The sequence below is a fragment of the Nelusetta ayraudi genome, unplaced genomic scaffold (assembly GCF_046127955.1).
Source record: "Nelusetta ayraudi isolate G7.1 ecotype Tasmania unplaced genomic scaffold, CSIRO-AGI_Nayr_v1 ptg000094l, whole genome shotgun sequence".
NCBI classification, from domain to species: Eukaryota; Metazoa; Chordata; class Actinopteri; order Tetraodontiformes; family Monacanthidae; genus Nelusetta; species Nelusetta ayraudi.
In genome coordinates, this window is record NW_027466144.1 from 598,435 (window position 1) to 621,864 (window position 23,430).

Here is a 23,430-nt window from a genome sequence, read left to right on the forward strand (position 1 = left end):
ACCGGATACTGCTAAAAGTGTAAAACTCACCACAATAATGCCAGTTTTCTCTGATCAGCCTCCTCTCGATGTTCCGTGTCCTACTTTCAGCCATTCGGACCGAGCGAAAGGGTTCGACGAAGAAGTCGAGTCAATTTAGGCTTTTAGGACGACTGCCCTCTGGTGGCCAGGATTTGCAATTACACACAGTACATTTGTTTTGTATGAAGATAATCCTTGATCTGGGACTTTTCATTTTTGGCCCTCAAAAAAGAACACGGTATAGTATAGTATAGTATGACTCCCGCCCTATTTTGTCGTTTTTTTCTCGACCAAAAAAAAAGTGCAAAGTGCCAGAACGTTACTCGGTGACTGTTATATTATAGTTGATGATACAGGATATAGACTGACAGAATGCAAAATCTGAACATGCCTGCAAATCAGAAAAAAACAACAGACATCACTGCTGCAAAAAATAAAACTCCTAAGAATTGGCCAATTAATGTAACAACGTAACAATGAATAGCAAATAAAAGTCGAACATTCTCAAAGTTGGTGGGGCTTTTTTGTTTTGTTTTTTTTGTTTTAAGTTTTTACAAGTGGAAAAAGCAAGAGGAGACCGCGGCCAGATGCTAATGCTGTTTGAGCGGCCATGGCATGGAAAAGTCTGGGAACCCCTGGGTTAAACCACCTGCTCAGATTAAGGATGCATCTGTAGCCCTCTGGTTGCGCAAACAAAAATTGACCAATTGACAGCATTGGTTCAGAGTCAATGGATGAGCCGACACTGTTTTTTGATATTAGAAAAAAATCTGAAATATATATGAGACAGAAATGCAAAGTCACAGCAATTTAATCATGAGGGTATCTGTTGTGAATGATATGTGTGAAGACCTGTGAAACAGATTTGACACAATAAATAAATGGATACAAATAAAAAAAAAAAAAAACAATTTTCTCTCCACAGCGTGAACATTCACTGCACCACATTTTTACAAACAAAACTGATTTTGCAAAATGAAAAAGATGGCCCTAGACTTAGACTAAATATATATATTTTATTTTTCAAAACCAAACACGAGACTACTTTCAGAACTCTGATCATGACATTGATTTATAATACTTCTGACAAACAAACATGATGTCTGTACGCTTTAATGAAATTGCATTTTCCATTTATTATATTAAGTTTGAACACACAGAAGGTTAGATGGAAGCACAGGTGAGGCCACCTGCTCTGGTTAATACAGTGGGAACGACCTCAGATTTACTGTTACTGGCATCACTGGTGCGTGTAAACACTATCTCTTCTCCTCCACCAAACAGGAACCTGCTCGTATGTGTCCTCAACCTAATTGTAACCATCTCAGTTCCTCATCTGTTCCTGTCCATGCATCATTCTGACAATGACCTTGCATCTTGCATCGAAAGCCAAGAATGGATATTTGTGAAGCAAAGTTTCCAAGACAAAATAAAGAGGAAAACTTGCATGTCAGCCAAAACTAAACCAACAGAATCCACGAAACAGGGAGGTTTCTGTTTTTATTGAATTGGGAAGAATACAACAATTCCTTTGTCACACAACAACCAGTGTGTCGTTACTCTCCTGCATGATTTTGCTGGGAGAAAGAAGTCAGTGATGCCACGATGGAGGCCTCGGGTCCTGCAGTGAATTTTTTCTCTTGATAAAAAAAAAGGCTGCTGAGGTTACTTGAAGATCAAGTGTTTTTAAACGTCACCGCGCTTCTTGTTCATGGCCAGCATCAGTTCAGACATCAAGTCTCCTCCACCTCCACCACCACCACCACCTCCTCCTGCTTGATGCAATGCTGGTGTAGTCCTCTTTGGTGGTGCGGGAGGCACTTTCCTTGATCCTGTTGGTCGCAGTGCAGGTTTTTGGAGAACTGCGGATGGTGGTGGAGGCGGAGGAGGGGGTGGAGGAGGTGCACCAGTCCCAGTTAAGACCGGGGGAGGCGGAGGTGGTAGTGGGAAGCCTGGATCTGGGGGAGGAGGAGGCAGAGAATGATTCATAGCCATGAAGCTACGCGAGGGAGGCGGCGGCGGCAGGGAGTTAGATGTTGGAGGAGGAGGAGGCATGGAGCCGAAGCCTGCGGCAGGAGGTGGTGGTGGGAGGAAGTCCGGTGGATCTTCTGGAGAATCGTCGGCAGGCGGCATCGGTGGAGGGGGGAGTTTGTCCATGGCGGGTGGAGGCGGAGGAAAGTTGGTGGGCAGGTGTCGCTGTGTGGAGCTCTTGGCAGCCAGAGGAGGAGGAGGAGGAAGGAGCGGGTCCGGGGGTGGAGGAGGAAGGACCTCGGCCATTGGAGGTGGTGGAGGAGGAGGAGGAGGGACATCGCCAAAGTCCTGCAGGGAAATGAAACAGCATACCAGTGGAAAAGAGAGCAAGTGACTGATGACAGCAGGAAGCTCTGAGGAAACCAGACGCCCTCTGGCGGTCACTTTTGACATTGCAGGTTTGCCCGCAGTCTGCTTCATTTGCTTCCTCCTCTATTTTGATTTCCCACCTCAAGACACTGGTGTGTGTTTTACATGACTCTTACATGACTAATTACTTGTGTGTGTGTGTGTGTGTGTGTGTGTGTGTGTGCTTAAAAGAAGAAGTAAAGCAGTTTCTGGGAGACTCGTTCCAGGAACTTGTCGTTCATGTGAAGAAAATATAAATAGTCATGCACACAAATACACGACTCTGTGTTGTGTATTTCTGTCCAGCAGTTGTGCGACGCTACCTTGGAAGCAGGTGCTTGGTTGGTCACATGGCCATTGGCTTGGCTCTGCGCTTTAGCTGGCAAAGACAGACAGACATCATGCGTGATCACACAAACATATAAAGTAAAAATCACCATATTCGTGTCGATCTACATGGCCAACGCTAACCTTTGACAGCGGGCTGCGGCGTTGACGGGGCGGAGCTGGACGGGGTGGAGCTGGACGGGGTGGAGCTGGACGGCGTGGAGCTGGACGGCGTGGAGCTGGACGGCGTGCTCCGGTTGGCCCACACCGAGGTGACGGCCGCCTTCTTCTCAGCCTCCTTGTAGTTGTCGTGGAGGGAGGAGCCGTACTGAGGGCGCAGGGAGAAGACAGGACAGGGTGAGGCTCTGCTCCCAGCCCAGGCTGGCTCCTCTGCACCAGACCGCGGGGCTCAGGTTTACCTTGGCAATGCGTATACCGGTCACCCAGAGGTCCATGGTCCAGGCGTCATCGCAGCAAAGGTACTTGATGTACTGAGACTCTTTCTGGATCTGAGGATGCTGAAAGATGGCCCAGGGTTGTGATGGAGTGAAGCTGCCACAATCCAGTAGAAATCTCATGACTTCACCCACTAAATGGCCCAGAATGACTTTTCTGGGTGTACCTTCAGATTGCTGCCTGCTGGTATCAACCGTGATGGAAAACCACTCCCACCTGCCTTCCCTGCAAACCTCAGACCTTGAAGATTCATCCTGCCGTGGAACTCGGCTTCTTTGCCGCTCTCAGCTCTTTTTGTCCTCCCTCTACTTTTTCAATGACTTCTCAAATGGCATCTGCTGATTCTAGCACTTCTCAGACAAGATAGGGGAAAAGAAAGAAGTGGACTTTCACATCCCTCTACTGACTCGACTGATGGTACCTTTACTGTTTGGGCCCTGTCAGCATTTCTTGTCCATAATGTGTGACTACTTTGTCTTCACATTAGCAATGTAAAGATGTGCGGTCCGTTTGTGTTTTTTTTCCTTTTCCCGAGAGGGGAACTGGTACAAGTAATCCTCCTTTCCGTTTCACTTTTGGCATAACTGAATAAAAAACTGTCTTCTTTCGCTTCCTCATATTAAGCTATTTATTGCAATACCGTTAACCAGTCAGCTGCCAAGCAGGCCGCACAAAAAAAACTAAACTAAAGGCACTTGCCTGAATGTCAATGCTTTTGCTATTTGGAGAAATGCAGCTGTTTTACCAGCTCATATAAAAAAAGGTCCAGCGCCGACTCACCTTCAGGACAAAGCAGAAATCTGTCAGTGCCTTGTATTTGCTCTTGAAGTCTTTGCCGTAGTAGACGTTGAGGTTGTCAAACTGGACGAAGCAGACGAGGTCGCGGGAAGACTGGAGAGGAGTCGAGATTCGAGTCAAGGACCCGGCGCATGAGTGGAATATTCTGGGATGGCAGATATATGAGATTCAACTGGGCTGCAACTGTGCTTTGACCCCTGACCTTGCTCTTCCCCTTGGGTACGTAATAAATTCCCGACGCCCTCAGCTGGAAGAGTTTGGGTTTCCATGACTTCTTGCCGTCTTCTTTGAGGTGCAGCACCGCCTCCAAATCAGGCACGATGATGGAGGTCCCACAGAAGTTCTCCTGCAGAGAGGAGAAGAAATTAAATACTTTAGAATAAAAAAAGTTTGGTCTGCACTTAAACTGTGGCGTGAGCGCACATTGTACCTGTACTAGCAGTTCTTTGTCTTTATTCTTGATTTCTTTCAGGGTTTTCTTGTCTTTCTTCCAGAGGTAAAAGTTCTGCACGGAGTGAATAAGAGAATTTTTCTTTGGTCCAGTGTCATCGCATCACAAAGAATTCATTGGTTTGAAATCCCTTCAAACCAAGGCTACAAAAATAAGTGTAACACCCTGATTGCTCTGACCGCTGACCTGCGGATTCTTGAAGACCTCGTTCTTTTCGGGACGCTCTTGAAAGAGGATTTTATTCTCAGTGTCCCTGGTCCACGCCAGGAGAGGCTCCACCAGGTTCTCGTGGTCCTCAAAGGTCCGTTCTGGCACAAAGAAGAAAAAGAAGAAGCAGGACCAACAGATAAGAAAACAAGAAGGACAGCTCAACTCTTTTGCAAACTGAAAGTATCAGCATTTCACCACTAGATGTCGTACTTTTACTGCAGCCTCTGCAGCCTCTGAACTCATGAAACCCTGATGGGAATCAATGGCAACACGAGGAGAGCAGAGTCGCTGCAGCTCGATCACACTTCAGGCATTTGACTGTAAAAGCAAACTGCAGGATGCCATCTGTGGGTAGGCAGTAACTGGGTTGCTGGCAGTGCTCTCGCTCCCAGTTTGACCATTACAATCGTTAATGTAGGAACACAGTACCAGTTATCACGAGTGAAATGAGGACAGAGGTGGCTGTGGGGGGAGTCGGTGGAAAGTCATGGTGGGTGGGTGGGGGGGGGGGGGTGTCACTCAGCCGCGTGTAGTCAGCAATGACTCAAGACTCTCCAACCTCATGCTCATGAGTCGGATGCTTCAAATGGCACCGAGGCGTCTTGAGGGCTGAAAATAAACCCCAGCCAGGAAACACACCTTCTCATCTGCAGAGGTCTGAGGCATCACAGCTAAAACATAAAATATAAAAATGTAAATTGTCTACAGTGTTATCTATTTTTAGGAGGCCGACCCCGATCGTGCAAAATGAACTTCCCCTTTTTTCACCCTTCACTTACACTTGCATTGAGACACAACAAAAAACAAACTTGGCCTGGTTCTTATAAAAACCAGAAATCTGAATGGAGCCAATGAACAAGGGAGGAGACAGACCAAGGACCCAGCAGCTGAGTTAAATATAGAGACAGAAGGTCTGAGACAGAAGGTCTGAGACAGAAGGTCTGAGATCATTCGGGCCTCCGTTGCCCCAGGACACAGCGCATGACTGACACTGTCCATCCCATGCAGCAAATGAGACCCACCTGACCGCAGTGTGTGTGCGTGTGTGCGTGTGTGCATGAGTGTGTCAGTCAGATGGATGTTCCACTGTGATCTCGCTGGAGCTCATCTGTCAGCATGCCAGTGAAAACAAAGTCCCTCATCTGAACCAGGATGAAATATTAATCCCTGGACACTGTGAGTGATTAGTTGACCGTGTCATTCAATGTCGCTGGAGACTCGTCTGTCCATCCATCCATCCATCCATCTCTCTGCCTCTCTTCATCTCTCACTCATGCACTGAGGTGTGCCAGAGACCAGCAGAAGCGCCATGTTGCAGACGCTGGCGTAGAGGTGATGCTGCAGAGCTTTTCAGGGAACCTCCAGAGCTGCCGGAGGAGCTGCCAGAGGCGGCACCACCTACCCAGCTGCAGCTCGGGGTTGGTCTCGCACAGGCTCCAGTCCACATTGCAGTCGCAGTGGGTCTTCTCAAACAGGTTGTCCAGGACCTCGCGCACGTTTTGCCTCTCGTCCACCATCAGCGTCTTGGAGCTGCCGTCGTTCAGCAGCACCTTCACCACCAACTGAGACGAGGGGTGAAAAATGAATTCTGACCGTTAGGGAGACGTGAAGAGCCAAGTCACATTTTCTCCCCTTTTGATGCCACCTCTGCTCTGCTGGAGGAAGATATGAGGAGTAATATGAGGAGTATGAGCAATAATTAGCAGGTTCTCAGTGAGGGTGAAGGTTTGGTTTCTTCTCCCCTGCAGATGATCTCTGGACCACGTGGCCGTGCTAAAGTGTGTCATTCCTCCACTTGTTTTTCACTTTAATGACACGCTATTCACCATAATGGGTGTTTCCGTCTGCCGTCTAATGTTATTTCTCCCAGTCGGCATCAGCACTTCTGCACCTTTGGCCTCATGAGCGTTTTTGTGTCCGCAGTGTTTGTGTCGTCGGGGTTGTTTCGGTCGAATCGTCTCAGTGACACTCATGACGTGGTGGTCTCACCTTTTTCACCTTGGCTTCTTTGAGCTTCTCCAGGGCCAGCTTGATTTTATCGGCTTTCATCTGCGCCTCGATTTCCTCCTGTAAGACAAACAAAAGAAACACACAGAGTAAACGCGTGCGGATGGAGGCCCGAGGCCGTTGGCCACTTCACTGCCAGTGTGATACAAATGGCCCGCAGACAATTGATTAAAGTCCAGCACTGTCGTCACCGTCTGCAGCACCGGCCGGAGACGACAGAGACCTGCAGACAGCCGCAAGCTTCCGTACGCCAAGTGCACATTAGTCACATGACAGGTGAGGCCACAGCCTGCCACTCCAGGCAGACAACAACCTGAGAACATTTTTGGAACTGTCGCAGCTCTGCTGCAGCCGGATGATTCCCCCCCCCCCCGTACGGTCAGACCTCGAAGCGCTGGCTGTTTCCAGTTACCCGTCTGCTAGTCTGTTGCTGGATCTGTGTTCATGTTAGCACCTGGTATCAATTTACTCTAAAAGTGGTTTGGCCGGCTTTCCCAAGTTTGATTCTTTTCCCCACATTTTTATTGTCCAAAGTAAGCAGCAGACGTTTGTGTGGACGTAAGTTGAAAGAAATCTCTCTATATGTATGTCAGTATATTTGTGCGTGTAAAGAAAGTTTTAAGCCTGCAGCACTTTCAATGCCTTTTCAAGGAGACTGTGTTTGCATGTTTTGAGTTCTGGATTTTTCATTAAAATAAATATTTTGAGATACGACATCAAACCGACTGGCAGTGCATTAGTGGCAGCAGCACACCAGGCTCTCGGCCTCGCAGAAAGTGAGTTTGTGCCTGGAATATCCTCCCTGCAGAGCGGTTCTGATGAATTTCTGCAGCCCTGCCTCACAACGACTCGAAGCAGTTGGTTTCTTTTCGCCTCCGAAGGAGGGTGAGGTAAGAAGCTCTGCTAAAGTAATACAGACTGCGCCTGGCTCCGCCCCCCTCCTCGCCACATCCTCTCAACCTGCCGCTCTTCTCTGTCGGCATCTTGATTTGATCTTTTCCAGACAGAAAGTGACGTCTCCATCGAGCTCCTCATCTCCACTTGCCGTGAGAGAACGTCACTATTTCTAGTCCCAAAAGTCAGAGAGAAATTAGCAGAAATCAAAGCCGACTTGTTAAACGTGGCAATGAAGGATGTTGTATCTATGAAACATGCAGATAATATTGCTTCCTCATGGCCCGGCTTTGTGTCCATGATCACTTTCTTTTATTACTCTCGCAAAGTTGGACCAAACCTTTCACTTCTGAAAATCTGGACCAGTTCCTGCTATTGTGTGTGTGTGTGTGTGTGTGTGTGTGTGTGTGTGTGTGTGTGTGTGTGGGTTGAAAGAGGCTCTGCACTGACTCACCATGGTGGGTTTTGTCGTCTGAGGAGGTGGTACCGGTACTGGGGAGGTGGCCGAGGAGGCGGGGCTGCTGGCGCTGCTGCCGGCGCTGCTCTCAGCAGCTGGGGAGGAGGGCCCGTCCAGGCCTTTCTTCCCCTGCAGCTGTGGCGGCGGCGGCGGGAAGTCCGGCGCCGAGGCCGGCGGCGGCGGCGGCAGGTCTTCGATCTGCGCCGCCAGTTTCTGCTCCGTGGCGTTCAGGTCGGCCACCAGATCAGCCATGAGAGCGTCCAAGTCGTTGTCTTCCAGTTCATGAAGAGACTCTGGTGTTGGAAAGAAGGTTTCGATGGTCACAATCAAAGGTCAGACTGCTAATATTGCACCCCTGCGTTAACACTTCAAAATAAAATTACTTCATTTCAAGTACCTCAAAAGCATTCGGTAGATATCAAAATCAACATTCTTTTGAAAAATTGCCCCATCCACTTTCACCCCCCCCCCCCCCCCTCCACACACACACACACCTCTGTCAACATGTAGCTAACAGCTCTCCCTCCCTCTCTCTCTGTTGAAAGCCCCACAATGTGTTGCACAACAGCAGCAGCAACTGTGTGAACGTGCAACACTTCAACAAGCAGCTCTTTGTAACCATTTTGCAACAGTGGACAGACGGGCAAGATGTCAAATCACCATTCAGGTCAGTGAAGCCGAAGGAGAGCTTCACTTCTTCGTTGGTGCCGGGCTCCGATGCAGGGGGAGGATGAGGTGATATTTCCTGCTCGAGACTCTGCAGGGGGAGAAAAAAAAAAATGTGTTGATGGCGGCAGACACACGAGACCCCCGACCAACATTCTCAAATCACTCAATCAATCAAATATTTGGCCGTGAAGAACGACGTGCGTGATGATGACGCTGACCTGGGTGAGGAGGTCCATCTCCCCCAGCATCTCGCTGAACATGGCGTCAATGTCGTCCATCTGTTGGATGAGTCGAGGAAAAGTTGATGCAGTTGCTTCCAAAATGTTTCCTACTTTGATTCTACAGTAATTCCGACAGTCACAGTCTGGAGGAAAGCGACGCAGGAGAGTTCACACACAGCTATGAAAAGCTGTTGAGTTGTCCGGCAAACTTTGGATCCTGTCCGCCAACAACGAGCGGATTCATCTTCCACTCTGATCTCAGCTTCCAGCACTGAATCCTCAGGACCTCCCATTTATTTTTCCCCTTGGAAATGAGGAATGTCACCAATTGCAGAGTTCCTTGTTCCTGATGGTAATCTCTGCCTGATCTAATTCCCACACCACTGCTGGATCGACGATCACAGCCTCTTAGCCAAGGTGCTCGTGCACAACCGCCGACTTTTAATGTGACTTGCAAATTGCCATACATACCCATGAATATAAAGAGACATTTTACAGAAAGCCGTACAGTAAGTAGATTATATTGCAGGTAAGTTGTTTAAAGTTGGAAAATTTTGCAGGCGACAAGATTCATGCGATAGAAAAACTGTTCCCTGTGCAGGCGGCTTACATGTCAATGACGTGCACTGATCTGTGAGTGGCAAAGAGAAGGAATCCCACTGATCTTGCACTGACGGCCAGTGGCTCGACAGACACTGGCTGTGTGTCGAGCCAGCCAGTGTAACAACACACCCTGTTGTTGCACATGGCCCGAGGCTGCCTTTTCTGTCATGCCAACACCAAGGAGGACGACAAGACAAAGAGGAGCGCTGCTGCTGCTGCTGCTGCTGCCGCTGCCGCTGCCGCTGCCGCTGCTGCTGCTGCTGCTGCCGCTGCCGCTGCTGCTGCTGCCGCCGCTGCCGCTGCTGCTGCTGATTTGAGTGTGTTTGAGTGAACACTTCAGGCACCCTCGCCTCCACTGTATGTGACTGTGTGAAACACATTAGTCGTGGACAAATGCTGATATCAAACTGGCTGTATTCCAGCCTGGACGAAACCTCATGGCGTTTGTCTTCAGAAGGTGGAAGATTTGGATAAACAGCTGGAATGCCAACGGACGCGTTGCGTGTGAGTGCAAGATCCAGGCAGTCAGTCGGAGATGAGCCAGTCGAGTCATGTTGCCTCACATGTCAAAGCGGCCGCTGAGACATTTTTCACAACCTCAGACTGTAATTTAAGTTCCTTTTTTTTTTCTCAAATGCTGTATTTTCTCATTCACGACATTGAATTAAAAACCATGAAACCATAAACAGCAACCTGATTTTTCTTCCCTAACCTATGAGTGCTGGTGGCCAGCTGTCATGGCAGAGTCCCTGTCCACCTCGGGCGGAACACGACCGGCAGTGTTTGCTTTATGCAAACCTTTAACCGCTTCAAATCTGGTGAGCCGCGCATGGCGGCGTGCCCGCCCTCACAAAACAACTGTGATAAGAGAAGCGTCGTTCAACGCTTCCCACGGCCAACTCGGAAAAATGTAGCGAATCGCATGAATAAATAAATAAATAATCAAGTAAAAATAGATGTCTGTTTCGCTCGGGCCCACTGCTGCTGATGCCAGGGTGTGATTCTGAATACTCTCACGCTCTAATGTGTCTAACTGGAACCTGTGAGTCTGCCCCTCCACCCTCTCTTCTGAAATGTCTTGCTGCAAGGAGGAAGTGAACTTCCTGCCAGCAGCAAAAATGGTGTCGAAATCATATTTGAAATGGTGGCAGAAAAACACCTGCGCAAACTGACTGCTCGCCTTTCATCTGAAAGGCGCTGGAAAAAAAAACAAGAGAGCTGCGCTGGTCTTTGCACTTCAGCAAGGTGACGATGACGATGGCGAGTGCAAGGCAGCAAATGTAAGGATTTATGATGAAAAAGGCAAATATTATGTGCACTCATTTTGGGGGGGTTTCTGTTCCTTCTGTGGTGACACGAAATGTATTAACCACAAAATGGAACGGTTTGAAATTGTTGCTGCTGTCATGGAGAAAAAAGAAATCATCCGGTGGACAGACGCTTTGAAGCTGCTGCTGTCATAATGACTAGAATATATATTTTTAAAATTTCCCTTTTGCTCCCTTTATCAGCCTACAAGGTGACACAGCGACAGAAAAAGGGGAACTCCTTACATTGTGTTCTGTTGTCATAGTGTAGCAGTGATCACTCTATTTATCAGAGTGAGGCTCGCTCGTTCCCTGGAGTTTTCTTTTGTCAGCGCTTCACATGTTTTTATTAACACAGGGGAGGACTTGAAATGTTTGGAAAAAAACAACAAAGTTGCTGAACTAATAAAAACCTGAATGTTTTTTTTCCCTCCATGAACTTTATCAATAATCATATTATAAATATAAAAAAAATTAAAGGCTTCATTTAGTTAAAAATAAGTTAATTAATTTAAATAATGATGCGATGTGTATTTTTTTTTTTTTTTTTTACCTCTTACTGAAAATAAAATCTATTTTACAGTGCAAACAAATCAACTAAGTTTGCTGAGGGGAAGGTTTGTGGGTTCTGGAAGCTCTACCAATCAAACATTAGGTCCCTGTTGCTCAAGAGTCCTTGGAAAGATGTGGAAACAGACAGGACGGAAAGAATCTCTTAGCGAAACATAAAGGTTGTTATTCCATTACTCAATCCAAACTCAAGCACCCACTCAACCGCTTCTGAGATCTGAGCACAGTTTTAGCTCAAACTGATCCCATTTCAATGACAAATGTTCAAATTGTAGCGGTAGTCGAGGGCAAGTGACGGCATTGTTAGAGTAAAAGTTACAAAAACACAACATAACTAGTAATACAGGGGTCCGACAGTTCCAACTGGGCCCACCCAGTTGGAAAGCAAACTAAAATCTTGTGTGATCATGTTGGCAGCAGCACCATCATTCAAAAACACAGCAATCTTAAAAAGATAAAGACAGGAAATGGAATAAATACGATAAAAAAAAAACACAAAAAAAACAAACATTGCTCGCTGTTGCTGTTGCAATCGGCTCAAGGCCGAGACTAAAGCTCAAGACGTGCCTACTGCTTTTCAAAAACAGAAATATACAAGTAGCCGTTTACTGCTAAAAGTCCAACATCCAAAGTAACAAACATGTGACTCACCTTTTCAAATGTTCTGCTCCTGGATCTCTAAGTCCCTGAACATCAGCTCCAGCCGCTCAACCTGATTCTCCGTCACATACAGTCAGATTACTGCCTGCTGCGGCGATCGCATCTGTTCTGCCTGAGCTGTTGACTCTTCTCCGCTCAATGCGGAAGTTCAGGCCCGGACCTGTCACTGCATTCCTGCTGAAGCTCTGCACTTTCACAACAGTCGTGTCTGGGCGGCCCTAGGCTGTGTGTTTCCCTCCAGGAGACCTCTTATCACGGCTTCACATCCACATTGACCTGGCAAACACAAGAAAACACAACATAAGCCGTGTTTGCGGGGACATCTGACTGAAACAAAAGAAAACACAGCGGCACTGTATACGTGCAGAATATAGAACTGAAAAAACTGTGGTCGAGGAAGTCGCTGACTCAGCGCTGCAAACTGCAGCAGCAGTTAATAATTCACCTTTCTCAAAGTGATTTACAACAGCTTCTTACGGAGGAGTGGCAGTATCACCGCTACAAAGGGACACCTGCACTTGAGCCACTTTGTCACTCAGTGACTGTCAAGGGTTTGGGTCATCAGAAATACCAAGCAACAATCAGCTGAAAAACCATGTCAACAAGAGAGCTGTGTTTTACTCCTGAAACTGTGCCGACTCCCAGATGCTGTTGCAGCGGGAACACAATCCCTCCAGCTTATGTATCTTTTATTATTATGTTTTGTTTCGCTCCAGTTTGCACCAGTGGGCCAAAAGGGGGAACTGCTGGGAGACTTAGGCTGCTGAAAACAAAGCACACGATTGTGAAGACATGAAGAGGTGAGCGTTAGAGCGCCCCCTGCTTGTAGTGCTGCATGTCACCAAAGACTTGACAGGCAGCTCAGTATATCGGGCTCCCTAGAAAACTCTCCAGCTATAGACCTGTCTGGAACAGGCAAAAATTCTTTTCGCATCAACTCTAATTTCACTTCCTATTGTGCACTCAGGGAGATTTGCAGGCTTGTAAAAATGCAGCCTCTCCTCCTTTGCTCAGTGGATGCTGGAAGCTCAGTGCAGGGCAATGAAGACATGACTGCACCAGTTTGTTTAGGCATGCATGCATGCATGCCATGTAGCACACAACTGCTCCATGCATGCATGTGTGCGTGCACTTTACTGTGAAATTCAAAATTAACACAGAATTTATTTTTTCCTTCTTCCTTTTTTCAAAACAGAAGTAGTGCTTTGCACCTCTGCCTTTCATCAGCAATGCTAACACCAGCGTCACAACAAAGCCGCCACATATCAGTCCGAGACAACCTTCAATTGGAGAGGACAGGGTCAAGGGAAGGGGGGAAAAACCAGCTGTGACTTTTGCATTCCTGACTCCTGCCATTCGGACCTCTGCAACAAAAGAGTTTGACCTTTGTTGGCTGTGTTTATAAAGCAGGGACGTGGTGTTGACGAGGTCAGTATACGGAGGAGGTGGAGGTGCTGGACCAGCAGCTGTCTCAACAGTTAGGATGTTGCTTTGAGGAGAAACAGAACCACACTTGGATGGACGTGAGAACCAACAGTGGCTGAAATCCTCCTTGTTCAAGTTTGCCAGAGTTGTGCATATAAGCCGGCTGTGTGTGGAGCGGAGAGAAGATGAAGGGTTAACGTGTGGACGGACTGGTGGGTGAGGTGGGGGGGGAAACCTGACGCTGATTAAGTCTTTGGAATGCCACATGCTGACATTGTGGCGCAGGAGTCTCCAGAGTGGCTCGGTCACGGAGAGAGTCGCTGGTTATGTGTCTGTCTAATGTTTTACTTCCTTGCTGACACTCAGGGAGGCCAGTGTCTGCAAAGAGCCCGGAGCTGAAGGTAGGGGGAGGAAAGGACCCAGATGCATCTCAGTGAATGAGACTGACGCTGTTCGGCCGTTTTGCAGAGGGACACCCAGGCTGCCACGAACATGGTTTCTGCAACCCCCCTGTTGCTGATGCTCTCCTGGCTCTCCGCGCTCGCTGCAGCCGAGGTCTGCCGGGGGACGCACTGCGACCCCAGGCCGTGCACCGGAGCGCACTGCCCCCCTGGGAGCCGCAGCAGCAGCAGCAGCAGCAGGTCGTCCGTACAGCAAGCAGCGACGCACGCATCCGCCAGCCAGCACCGCGCGTACCCGGGCTCCGCGAGGACGGCACCGGAGTCCCTGCCGCGCGCACGCAACAGCGGCAGAGAACCAGCAGTGCCACCTGCAAGGTGCACGGACGGAGACTGCGGCGGCGCCACGGCGGCCGCGTCGCTCCTGCAGCCCGGCAACGGCACGCGCGACTGCCGCGGGATCGAGTGCAGACTTCCCCTCAGGATACGCGCAAAGCCCCGCGCGAAGCCGTGCGTGGGAGAGGAGTGCGTGGAGAGCGTGGAGAGCGCCGCCGGCCAGCCCGCCCCGCTCCCGGTGCATCTGTCCGACAGAGCCGCGCAGTTTCTGGGAGATTTCCCTGAGCTTGGATATCCGCCGCCGCCGGAACTTGGCGCCGCGCCGCTGGGTGTCCAGCTCACGTGTGACATCAAGCCAGGTCTGCTGTCGGTTTTTGATGGGTTTTTGTAAGATCTTCAACAATCTAACACATCTGACAAATCACTTAGACAAGAACTGTCTGTCCGTCCGTCCGTCCGTCTGTCTGTCCGTTATTTCCCATTCAGGGGAGAACGAGGTTCCCTCGGAGGATGCCCTCATATTGCATCTCCAGCTGGCCAAGGGCCAGGAGAAGCTGGTGGAGGCCCTGCGCGCCCAGCAGGTCGTCATCCGCGACCTGCAGCAGAAGTTGGCCGACCAACAGGAGGCGCTGCTGTCACAGCAGAAGGAAATCCTGGGGCAGCAGCGGCGCATGCACGAGCAGATGGAGGTGGTCAAGGGCCAGTACGGCCTCCTCTCGGACACCTTCAAGCAGGTCTCCTTCCAGGGCCTCCAGGGGGAGCTGCAGAGCTACTTTGAGGGTCACTTGGCGGGCCTGCAGGGCCAGCCTAGGGCTCACCGGCACAAGTCCTACACCGTCCAGGAGGCAGATGCAGACTCCAAGGTGCTGGACGTCATGGGAGAGGCCCACTTTCCTCAGCCTCTGCTGGCCTGCCCTGCACCCTGTGGACCGGAGGAGTACTGCAGCTTTCAGAGGGACCCGCCTGGGTGTGAGAAGTGCACCATGTGTCCACCAGGCTTCTTTCTCATCTCGCAGTGTTCGCCGACTGCAGACAGGATGTGTCAGGTTCATGTTCTTTGATGTGATATTTCAATACCGCAAGACCCACCCACCCACACCCACACCCACCCACACACACCCACACACACACACACACACACACACACACACACACGCACACACGCACACACCCAACAGCGAGTTTTCATCTGTGAAGAGAATTTGATGCAAATGCTGATGTGTGCAGCTGCATGGCTGCCCAACTGGTTTGTCATTATCAGCAACAATCTCCCTCTGCTGCGATGAGTTTGCAACAGGCACAGAATTATTAATGAGACAATACAATAAACTGAGATAAAAGAAGAAGAAGACATGATTAATATGCAATTATCTCAATTAAGATGGCAACATTTCTTGACACCTAATTCCTTTGTGTGTCTCACAGGACAGAGATGAATGCCTGGAACTTCCAAATGTTTGTGGAGAGCAGGTCAAGTGCCTCAACACTCCAGGTGAGGCCAAGATGCTGCTTTTGAACTGATCTTTTTCATCATGTTAAGACATCACACACCTGCCCTTCAACTGTGCAGGTGGATTCAGGTGTCTCGGCCTGTCTGGCCGTGAAGCCACGGCGGGCCTGTGCGGCCACGACTACTTCTACAACCAGGAGCTGCAGGAGTGCCAGGCCTGCTCCGACTGCGACGGGGAGCCCGTCTCCGTCCCCTGCACGGCCGTCAGCGACGCCGTCTGTGCCCCGTCCTCCGAGAGCTGCCTCTCCCAGTCCTGGGGAGCCAGCGTGTCAGTTCCGGCAGCCAGGACGGCCGCCACCACTCAAATCTTCCCAGGCATTCAGCTCAACATCCAGGGCAAAGACACCACCGACCTGCTGCGCAACGTGGGCGGGCAGGTGACCTTCCTGCAGCACGGCCTGGTGTGGCTGGACCACAACTTTGCGGTGAAGCACAGCTGCAGGAACTTCCTGCAGGTGGGCATGAGGCTCAACGGCAGCCGAGAGGAGGGGGAGGAGGAGGAGGACGATGACGGAGGCCGGGACCTGAGCGGCGTGCGCATGGAGCAGCCGGAGGGGAGGTACTTCCAGGGCGTGAGCGTCAGCGGCGGCGTGGAGGTGGAGCCCAACCACACGCTGACCCTGCGGCTGCGGAGCCCCAACCAGCACTGCAACCGCAGCAAGGACGTGCACGGCTACGACGCGGCCGCCCCCACCTTCAGCCTGCTGTGGCTGTCGCACGACACGGGCGCCGTGGCCATGACGGCCCAGATGGTGCTGTCGGCCCACTACCCCACGGGCTACCGGCCCACCTTCCGCGTGAGCTCCGTCTCCGACCCGTACATGGTGACGCTGACGCACGACAGCCGCGGCGTGCGCTTCACCGAGAGCGGCGTGGTGAAGTTCGTCCTGCAGCAGGCGCTCTACTCCATGGGCCACACCTGCATCCGGGACGGCTACTCGCTGGTCGCCCACGTCAGCCGCAACGGCACGGGCCGGGAGGCGGCGCGGAGCTTCAAGACGGGCGTCAACTACAGGGACACGTCGGCCACGCTGTCCGGTGCCGTGAGCGTGGAGGCCGGCGACGCGCTCAGCTTCGAGCTGGCGTCGCCGTCGCAGTGCAACGTGCGCTACTTCGGCGACAACACCGGCATCAGCATGCTGAGCCTCATCTGGATCCCCTCGGCCCTGTCGTCCGCCCTGACCGCCACCGTGTCCAAGACCGGGCTGCCCGCCGGGGCGGTCCGCAACAAGGCGCTGCTGTTCCAGCAGGTCGGTGCCGACGCGCCGCAGGTGCGTCTGGCCCGGCCGGGGGAGCCGCACGGCAGGAGGGACTTTGTGTTTCTGGAAAGGGGGACGGCGAACGTGGCCGTTAGCCTGAAGCTGATTCACTCCTGCAACGTCGTCAAAGTCACCCTGCAGCGGGCCGGCGGGCCGGGGCTGCAGACGGGCCCCGTGGCTCAGCAGGTGTCGGGCCACATGCCTGAAGGCAGCCAGTGGGCCAGCGTCGGGCTCAGGGCCTCCTTCCAGGTGCAGAATGGCACCACCGTGCGCGTCTCTCTGGACTGCATACGTGGGCGCGTCAACCAGATCACGCACGAGGGAGGCACTAATATTTCAATCCTCTGGGTGGCAGCGTGACCAGAGAGTCACAGTTTTACACGGCTGCGGAGAAGATTGAGCCTGAAACCAAAGTGACGAGAAATAGTTTAGACGAAAAATAATAATGTAAAGAATATTTTTAAACGTGTTTGGTTATGAAATGAAATTGGAATCATACTGTAAGTACTGCCTTTGGTTAAAGTACTTCGGCTGGTTGAGCAGTGACCAATCTTTATCATACTTGAGTGTGAGTGTGTGTGTGTGTGTGTGTGTGTGTGTGTGAATGAACACAGATAAATGTGTGCATGTTTATGTACGTATTCTTCTTTTTGTTGGTTGTTGTTGCTGCACATATTTAACTCGCGTGCTGCGTGTCTTTTATTTTGAAATCTTCATGCGTGTAAAAACAAGGGTTTGACATTTTGGAACTGGCGCTCACTTGCTTTGTGAGGAGATGGATGAGACGACCGAAACCACTCGCAGACGCCGACGAACTGAGCACAGCAGGAAGCCCGGGAGTTTTCAGGATCGGGTCAATTTAACCTGCTGCTGCTGCTGCTGCGTTGCAGCCAGAATTACTGCACCAGCTTTAAAGTGGCTTCGGTCTCATGTGATAATTCCTCAAGCAAATGCCTGCTTGCATTTTCCCCAAAGTGTCAGTGGAGGCTCCAAGGAGTCACAAAGGACCAGCACACAACTGTCATGTTGTACAATGAGCCATTTTTTTTTTTGTATTTTAACTTTTATAATCAAACAGGTATTTTTTGTATTTAAGTTCTGATGATGTCGTGGAAACCACACAGTATTAATATTGAAATACATGAGGTGATGTCCAGCACACTAGTTAAACATTAAATGTGTTAACATCACACAATGACTGTTTCGAGTTGCACGTATCCCACTTTTATTTGCGAGTCTGCGTGTCGTTTCCTCCAAACCGCGAGGCACCAGTGACGGTGTGAACGTCTGAGTTGTTCACAGAAATGATTCAATCCGACACAGACAAAGAAGGGAGAGCTGCGGTGCAGCATGTGGTTTGTAGGAGAGGTTGGAGAGAAACCATCTGGGAGGCGACATTCCTGCTGCCTTCACACACACACACACACACACACACACACACACACACACACACACACACACACACGTCAATAAGACAACCGCTCAACTTTCCAGTGAAGAACTCACAGTCGCTCTTCCACGCCTTAAAGAGACCTTCAACTTCCTGGCTTTCTCAGGTGAGTGATTGGACTAATTGGTTCTTCTCTCCAGCTGGCGTCCTCCACTGAGGCCTGATTGGTGGATCCGCCCACATGACCTCAGCCTCTTCCCACTCCCCTCAACTGCATGAAGAAAGAGGGAGAGAAAAAAAATGACATTAATTCCTCCTCATTTAAAAAAAACACTGGCTGGATCTAATATTTCCTGCGACATCTTCCTCAAATTCTTAAAAGAAACATTGAAATAATGAATTGAAAAAAACTTGCCTACCTTGGAATCACTAGAAGCTTCAACCTGAAACCAAAAACAAAATCTTGTTTCTGAGTTTAATCAGCTTTTATCAGTGTTTAAAAAGTACAAGGCCGTCTAAAAATAGACAAATGAACAAATAAAGTTACAGAGTGGCCCGTTTTTTGACATCATTCTCTGTGATTTGCGGTGGAGTTGATCCCTCCCACTCAGGTCTGCTCAGACTTCCAAAGGGCAACGCTGGAGACCTAATCAGAAGCGGATGTGCTGGGATGTTTGGAGACCATGTGTTTGGATCCGACGCTGCGAGTTCCCCAAGCGCTACGCACACTTTCAATAGCAGATTTATGAGGCACTGAAAGGTCTGCAGCGGCTGTTGATGTTGATGAAGGCTGTATTGAGGTCTTTATTGCGTAACGAGTTGGCCACCCCCCCACCGCCCCCCTAACGCCACCACCACCAGCAGCCCACCTCCCTTTGTTTGGAACGGTCCCATCCGTCATCCTGCTCATTCCAAACCCCCACCGGCCTTCATTAGAGGGGCCACTGATGCATGAGGGAACCGACTGACGGGTCAGCAGCCATAAACACAAAGTGGGATTTCTATCGACTTGGCCTTTTCTCTCCCTGCGCGACAAAGATCTGCCGCGATAAGCTGTCATCTATGTCGTGTGAGAAAAAAAAAAAATCAATTGATCGTCCTATTTATTTTTCTTTCCATTGTAGGAAATCATGACACAACTTCGGCCCTTCAAGCAGATTTCTTCTCTCTCTCGGCCTAATATAATAATAAATAAAAAATAAATAGAGCGATGCATTATAATGGCAGGGGATTTCACTTTGTCCAAACCGCAGCTGGGAAACAACAACTGAGCGACCTGTGGGCGGTGGAGCAGGAGGCAAAATGCATTTTTCAATCTTCTGGCTCGCTGTCAGCCAAAGGAGCACAACCACCACCCACCCCCACCCACACCCTTCCTCCCGCAGAGACCACAGCACTTTCATGTGTTGGTCTGAGCACCTTCTGAGCGAAACCCAACACTAACTGATGACCTGGTGGCTCCCGGCGTGACACCAGGGCCAGAATCAGAGTGGAGGTGCCACAGCGCCTGCAGCTGGACGCCAGCGAGAGGCGGCAGGCATCAGCATCAGCTCCCATCTGGCTTTGCTTAGCCGCACGGTAAACAAATACATGTGGTCCTGCTTTCAGGATGCAGTGGAGAAGCTCAACACGTCTTCTGGTCCTCCCTGCTGAAAGCTGCCTCGCTGTGTATTGCTTTTTTCAACAGTCGCATCCACAACTGTGGTGCCCCTTGGTACTGCGGGTTGACTGGTGTTGCGTTTTCCTTTCTGAACCTGCTGTCCTATTTGATCACGTGAATATTGAGGTCCAAATAGCCACATTTCTTTCTTTCACTTCCTGGTGAAGGTTTCACTCCAGAGCTTCAGTCAACCCACGCAGGGTCAAGCAACGTTTCGCCATGCAAACCCCCTCTGACGCCGCTGATTCTTGCTGCTTTTAATGCTTTATTTGCTTTGCTGTGTCACGGCAAGGCCAAAGTGAATCATTGCATGAAGCCACAGGCGAGAACAATGCTCCTGGTCGGTGCGGCTGTCAAAAGTGCAAAAACCTCAAAGACGAAGGTTTGTTTCTCCTCTTGGCTGCTGAAGAATTGGGCGCTGCGTCGTTGCCGCATTAAAAGCTCCAGAGTGAAACAGCCAAACAATGAAGCCTCATTGAGGCACCGTATCAGTGAGCCAGTCAGTGTCAACAGAGTGGTTGACAGTTAGTGAGGCCTAACTGAAGTCTTCTTAATATAGAAACAAATACAGAGAGAGGAAAACGTGAGGTGGTTCCTCCCCTCCTTTGTGTGCGTGAGGGGGAAATGAGTGAAGTCATCTGGAAACTTTTTTCTTTTTTTCTTTTTGCAGAACATTAAACGCCTTTGCTCGTCTTTTTCTGTCTTTGCTTCTGTCACGAAAGGATTTTTTTTTTTTTTACTCCCACATGATGGACAGGAGGAGGCGCCGGCAGTTGAGGGAGGACGTTGTGTTTTTACTGGAGAGGAAAAAATAAAACAAACCAGCAGGCCACTTGTAGCGCGTGGCCTCAGAGGTGGAGCTGGAGAAATGGTCGGCATTCACTCAATATGGACTAACAGCGCCATCTGGTGATGGTAATAATGTACCAGTCATTCTTCACGCAATCCTTTAAGTCAATTGATGTATTTAGCATTTAAAAACAAACAAAAAAAAAAATCTAAATCTAAATGTGTGTGTGCACAGTAAATTAAATGAGGACATATGAGAGGATTTTATATATAAAAAAATAAATTGTTCTTTAAAAGTCTTGATCAAAAAGCTGCACAAACCATCCCTCTGTGTGTGTGTGTGTGTGTGTGTGTGTGTGTGTGTGTGTGTGTGTGTGTGTGTGTGTGTGTGGCACCCCCGATGTTACAGTGTAAGCACAACTCAAAAGTATGACGAGTGCTGACACCATAACATTGACTCTGCTTGAAAGACCTTTGACACAAAAGCAAGAAAACACCCACATCCAATGGAATAACGAGGTGGAAAACCCTGAAATGTTTCAACAATATTTATTTTTCATTTTAGCCAACAGCAACATATAGTTCAGGACAAACAAATGTTTGAGAGGAGTTAACAGAGCAGCTAGCAGATTATACGGGGACGCAGAACTGCACCATGTTTATTAGAAAAAATAAATAGACTTTGTTGTGTCGATAAGGGAACAAATTCTACTTGTTGGAAGATAGGCGGCAAGGTTTTCATTTTAGCACATTTCCATTAAAGGCTGGAAACACTTTCACAGGAGAGTGTTTTGACAATCGAACCCTCAGTTCTCTTTTTTTTCATCCTTCTGTACATTTCAGGGTCAACAGAATATCGGAAAAGTGTGACACACGACCACGTGCCTTTTGAAAAACAACAAACAAACAAAGCAACGAGTAGCCGAGGAAGGCCAGAAAGGGGAGGTGGGGAGGTGGGGGGGGGGAGCACAAGCGGACACCAGGAACTGCTACCGGAAGGGGCGAAGCGACAGAGAAAGAGAGAAAGAAGTAGGCCGAGCGGAGCTTTCCGGAGGGGAGGGGACACATGCTGAGGGGCTACACGTATAGATATAATACTCTACAGTCCGAGCGGCGACAGTCTTTGAGCAGAAGAAAAAAGGACAGAGGATAGAAGGTGACCAAAGCGCGAGGAGGAAGACGATGCGAGGCGAGGCGAGGCGAGGCGATGCGAGGCGAGGCGAGGCGAGGCGAGGCGAGGCGAGGCGAGGCGGGGTCAGCATGCTGGCAGCACAGAGAGACTTTTTTCAAACAGGAAGCCCAAGACAACAGCAATCATCACACGTAAAGGCCAGAGCGACAGGGCGTCAGTCTACAGGCTAAGCAAACACTGGACGCTGAAGCTAATTACAGGTGCTACACGTACTGTATAGATATATGTATATATGTATATATATATGAATATAATTACATGTATTTATATAGGTAGATAGAGGTATATAGAAGACGATAAACAAGCTGGATAGGCAAGGCATGGCATGCACGTGCAAAAAGCAAGACTAGCAGCAGCAGCAGTAGCAGCAAGAGGAAGAGGAGGAAGAGGAGGAGGAGGAGGAGGAGGAGGAGGAGGAGGAGCACTTCCTGGCTTTCCAAGGCTACTTCAAACACAAACACAAAGTCTGTGTCACACCAAAAATTCTGTTTAGTTTTGTGGACTCGTGGACGATAAGCAGGGACTTTTATATTGCACTGAAAATTCCAGAAGAGAACAGAAGAAATGAACTCTGCATTTCCAACAGGACGACCCGGATGCGTGACACATTCAGAGCAAAGAGCGTTACGTTACATCGTTGAACAAATGTCCTTTTTTTTTTTTCTTCTTCTCTTATCTAAATAAAACATCAACTTTCGAAACAACCATCGGACGCTTGGTCATGTTTAAAACTCTAAAGTGCACGACGTCCCCCGCAGCGGAGGTGAACTAGACAACACCGGCAAAAAGTTTTATACTAAGGCAACACAGTTACAAACACACTAAGGAACACGGTCGGTCACGCACTGCCAAGTAACACTTGTGCACAAGAAGACGCGGCGCTTCAGAGTCACAGTGGCTTTTTGCACAACTGCTGAGAAAATAATGCTGGGATCTCCGTCCGATCGCCCGTGTCTTTTAAAGCCACTGTCTGAAACGCGCTCTCTTTGAAAATAGCGAGAGGAGCCAACAAATCTGACAGACTCACATGCACGCGCACGCACGCACGCGCGCACACACACACACACACACACACACACACACACACACAGACACACATAGGGAGGGGAAACAAGCCTCTGGGACTAACCAGGATGAAAGTACAGTTATCCAAAACACAGATAACTTTACCTCACAAATATTCTCTGCTTTATGTCGTATATACACTCATGTACACACAAAGATATGTACTTAGGACATCTTGAAGTACTATTTACAGTCTATGACCAAAAGTGATTGTACACACAGACCAACCATGTTGTGCAGATTGTGCTTGTCTAACTCGTTATAACGACAATGCTACAGAACCTCGAAGAGCATCTGGAAAGTTTTGCTGTTGTGTTTTTTTGTTCTCCTGTGTCGGCGCAGTAGGAAAACTTGATTATCAGTGATTATTGTGGAA

At 49.4% G+C, this 23,430-nt stretch overlaps 2 protein-coding genes across 4 annotated transcripts; one reads left to right on the forward strand and one right to left on the reverse strand.

Moving 5' to 3' along the window:
* Positions 1 to 814: 814 nt before the first annotated feature.
* Positions 815 to 12,234, reverse strand: apbb1ip (amyloid beta (A4) precursor protein-binding, family B, member 1 interacting protein). 3 transcript variants are annotated; one of them, XM_076047585.1, is made up of 15 exons: positions 12,022 to 12,234; positions 8,888 to 8,947; positions 8,661 to 8,757; positions 7,998 to 8,293; positions 6,632 to 6,709; positions 6,045 to 6,204; positions 4,619 to 4,740; positions 4,412 to 4,486; positions 4,184 to 4,327; positions 3,964 to 4,074; positions 3,147 to 3,245; positions 2,925 to 3,055; positions 2,872 to 2,894; positions 2,724 to 2,779; positions 815 to 2,340 (listed from the first exon to the last, which is right to left on the reverse strand). In XM_076047585.1, exons 2-15 carry the CDS (start codon positions 8,945 to 8,947, stop codon positions 1,708 to 1,710), a joined length of 2,085 nt encoding a protein of 694 aa, XP_075903700.1. In that variant the 5' UTR covers positions 12,022 to 12,234; the 3' UTR covers positions 815 to 1,707. The 3 variants fall into 3 exon arrangements, with proteins under 3 accessions (XP_075903700.1, XP_075903702.1, XP_075903699.1); XM_076047587.1 differs by having other exon boundaries at positions 2,872 to 2,891; positions 2,937 to 3,055; positions 12,022 to 12,233; XM_076047584.1 differs by having other exon boundaries at positions 2,872 to 3,055; positions 12,022 to 12,233.
* A 1,078-nt stretch (positions 12,235 to 13,312) lies between these two features.
* Positions 13,313 to 18,153, forward strand: nell3 (NELL (neural EGFL like) family member 3). The gene is made up of 5 exons (XM_076047583.1): positions 13,313 to 13,856; positions 13,924 to 14,548; positions 14,676 to 15,235; positions 15,615 to 15,681; positions 15,760 to 18,153. Exons 2-5 carry the CDS (start codon positions 13,948 to 13,950, stop codon positions 17,316 to 17,318), a joined length of 2,787 nt encoding a protein of 928 aa, XP_075903698.1. The 5' UTR covers positions 13,313 to 13,856; positions 13,924 to 13,947; the 3' UTR covers positions 17,319 to 18,153.
* The last annotated feature ends 5,277 nt before the right edge of the window (positions 18,154 to 23,430 follow it).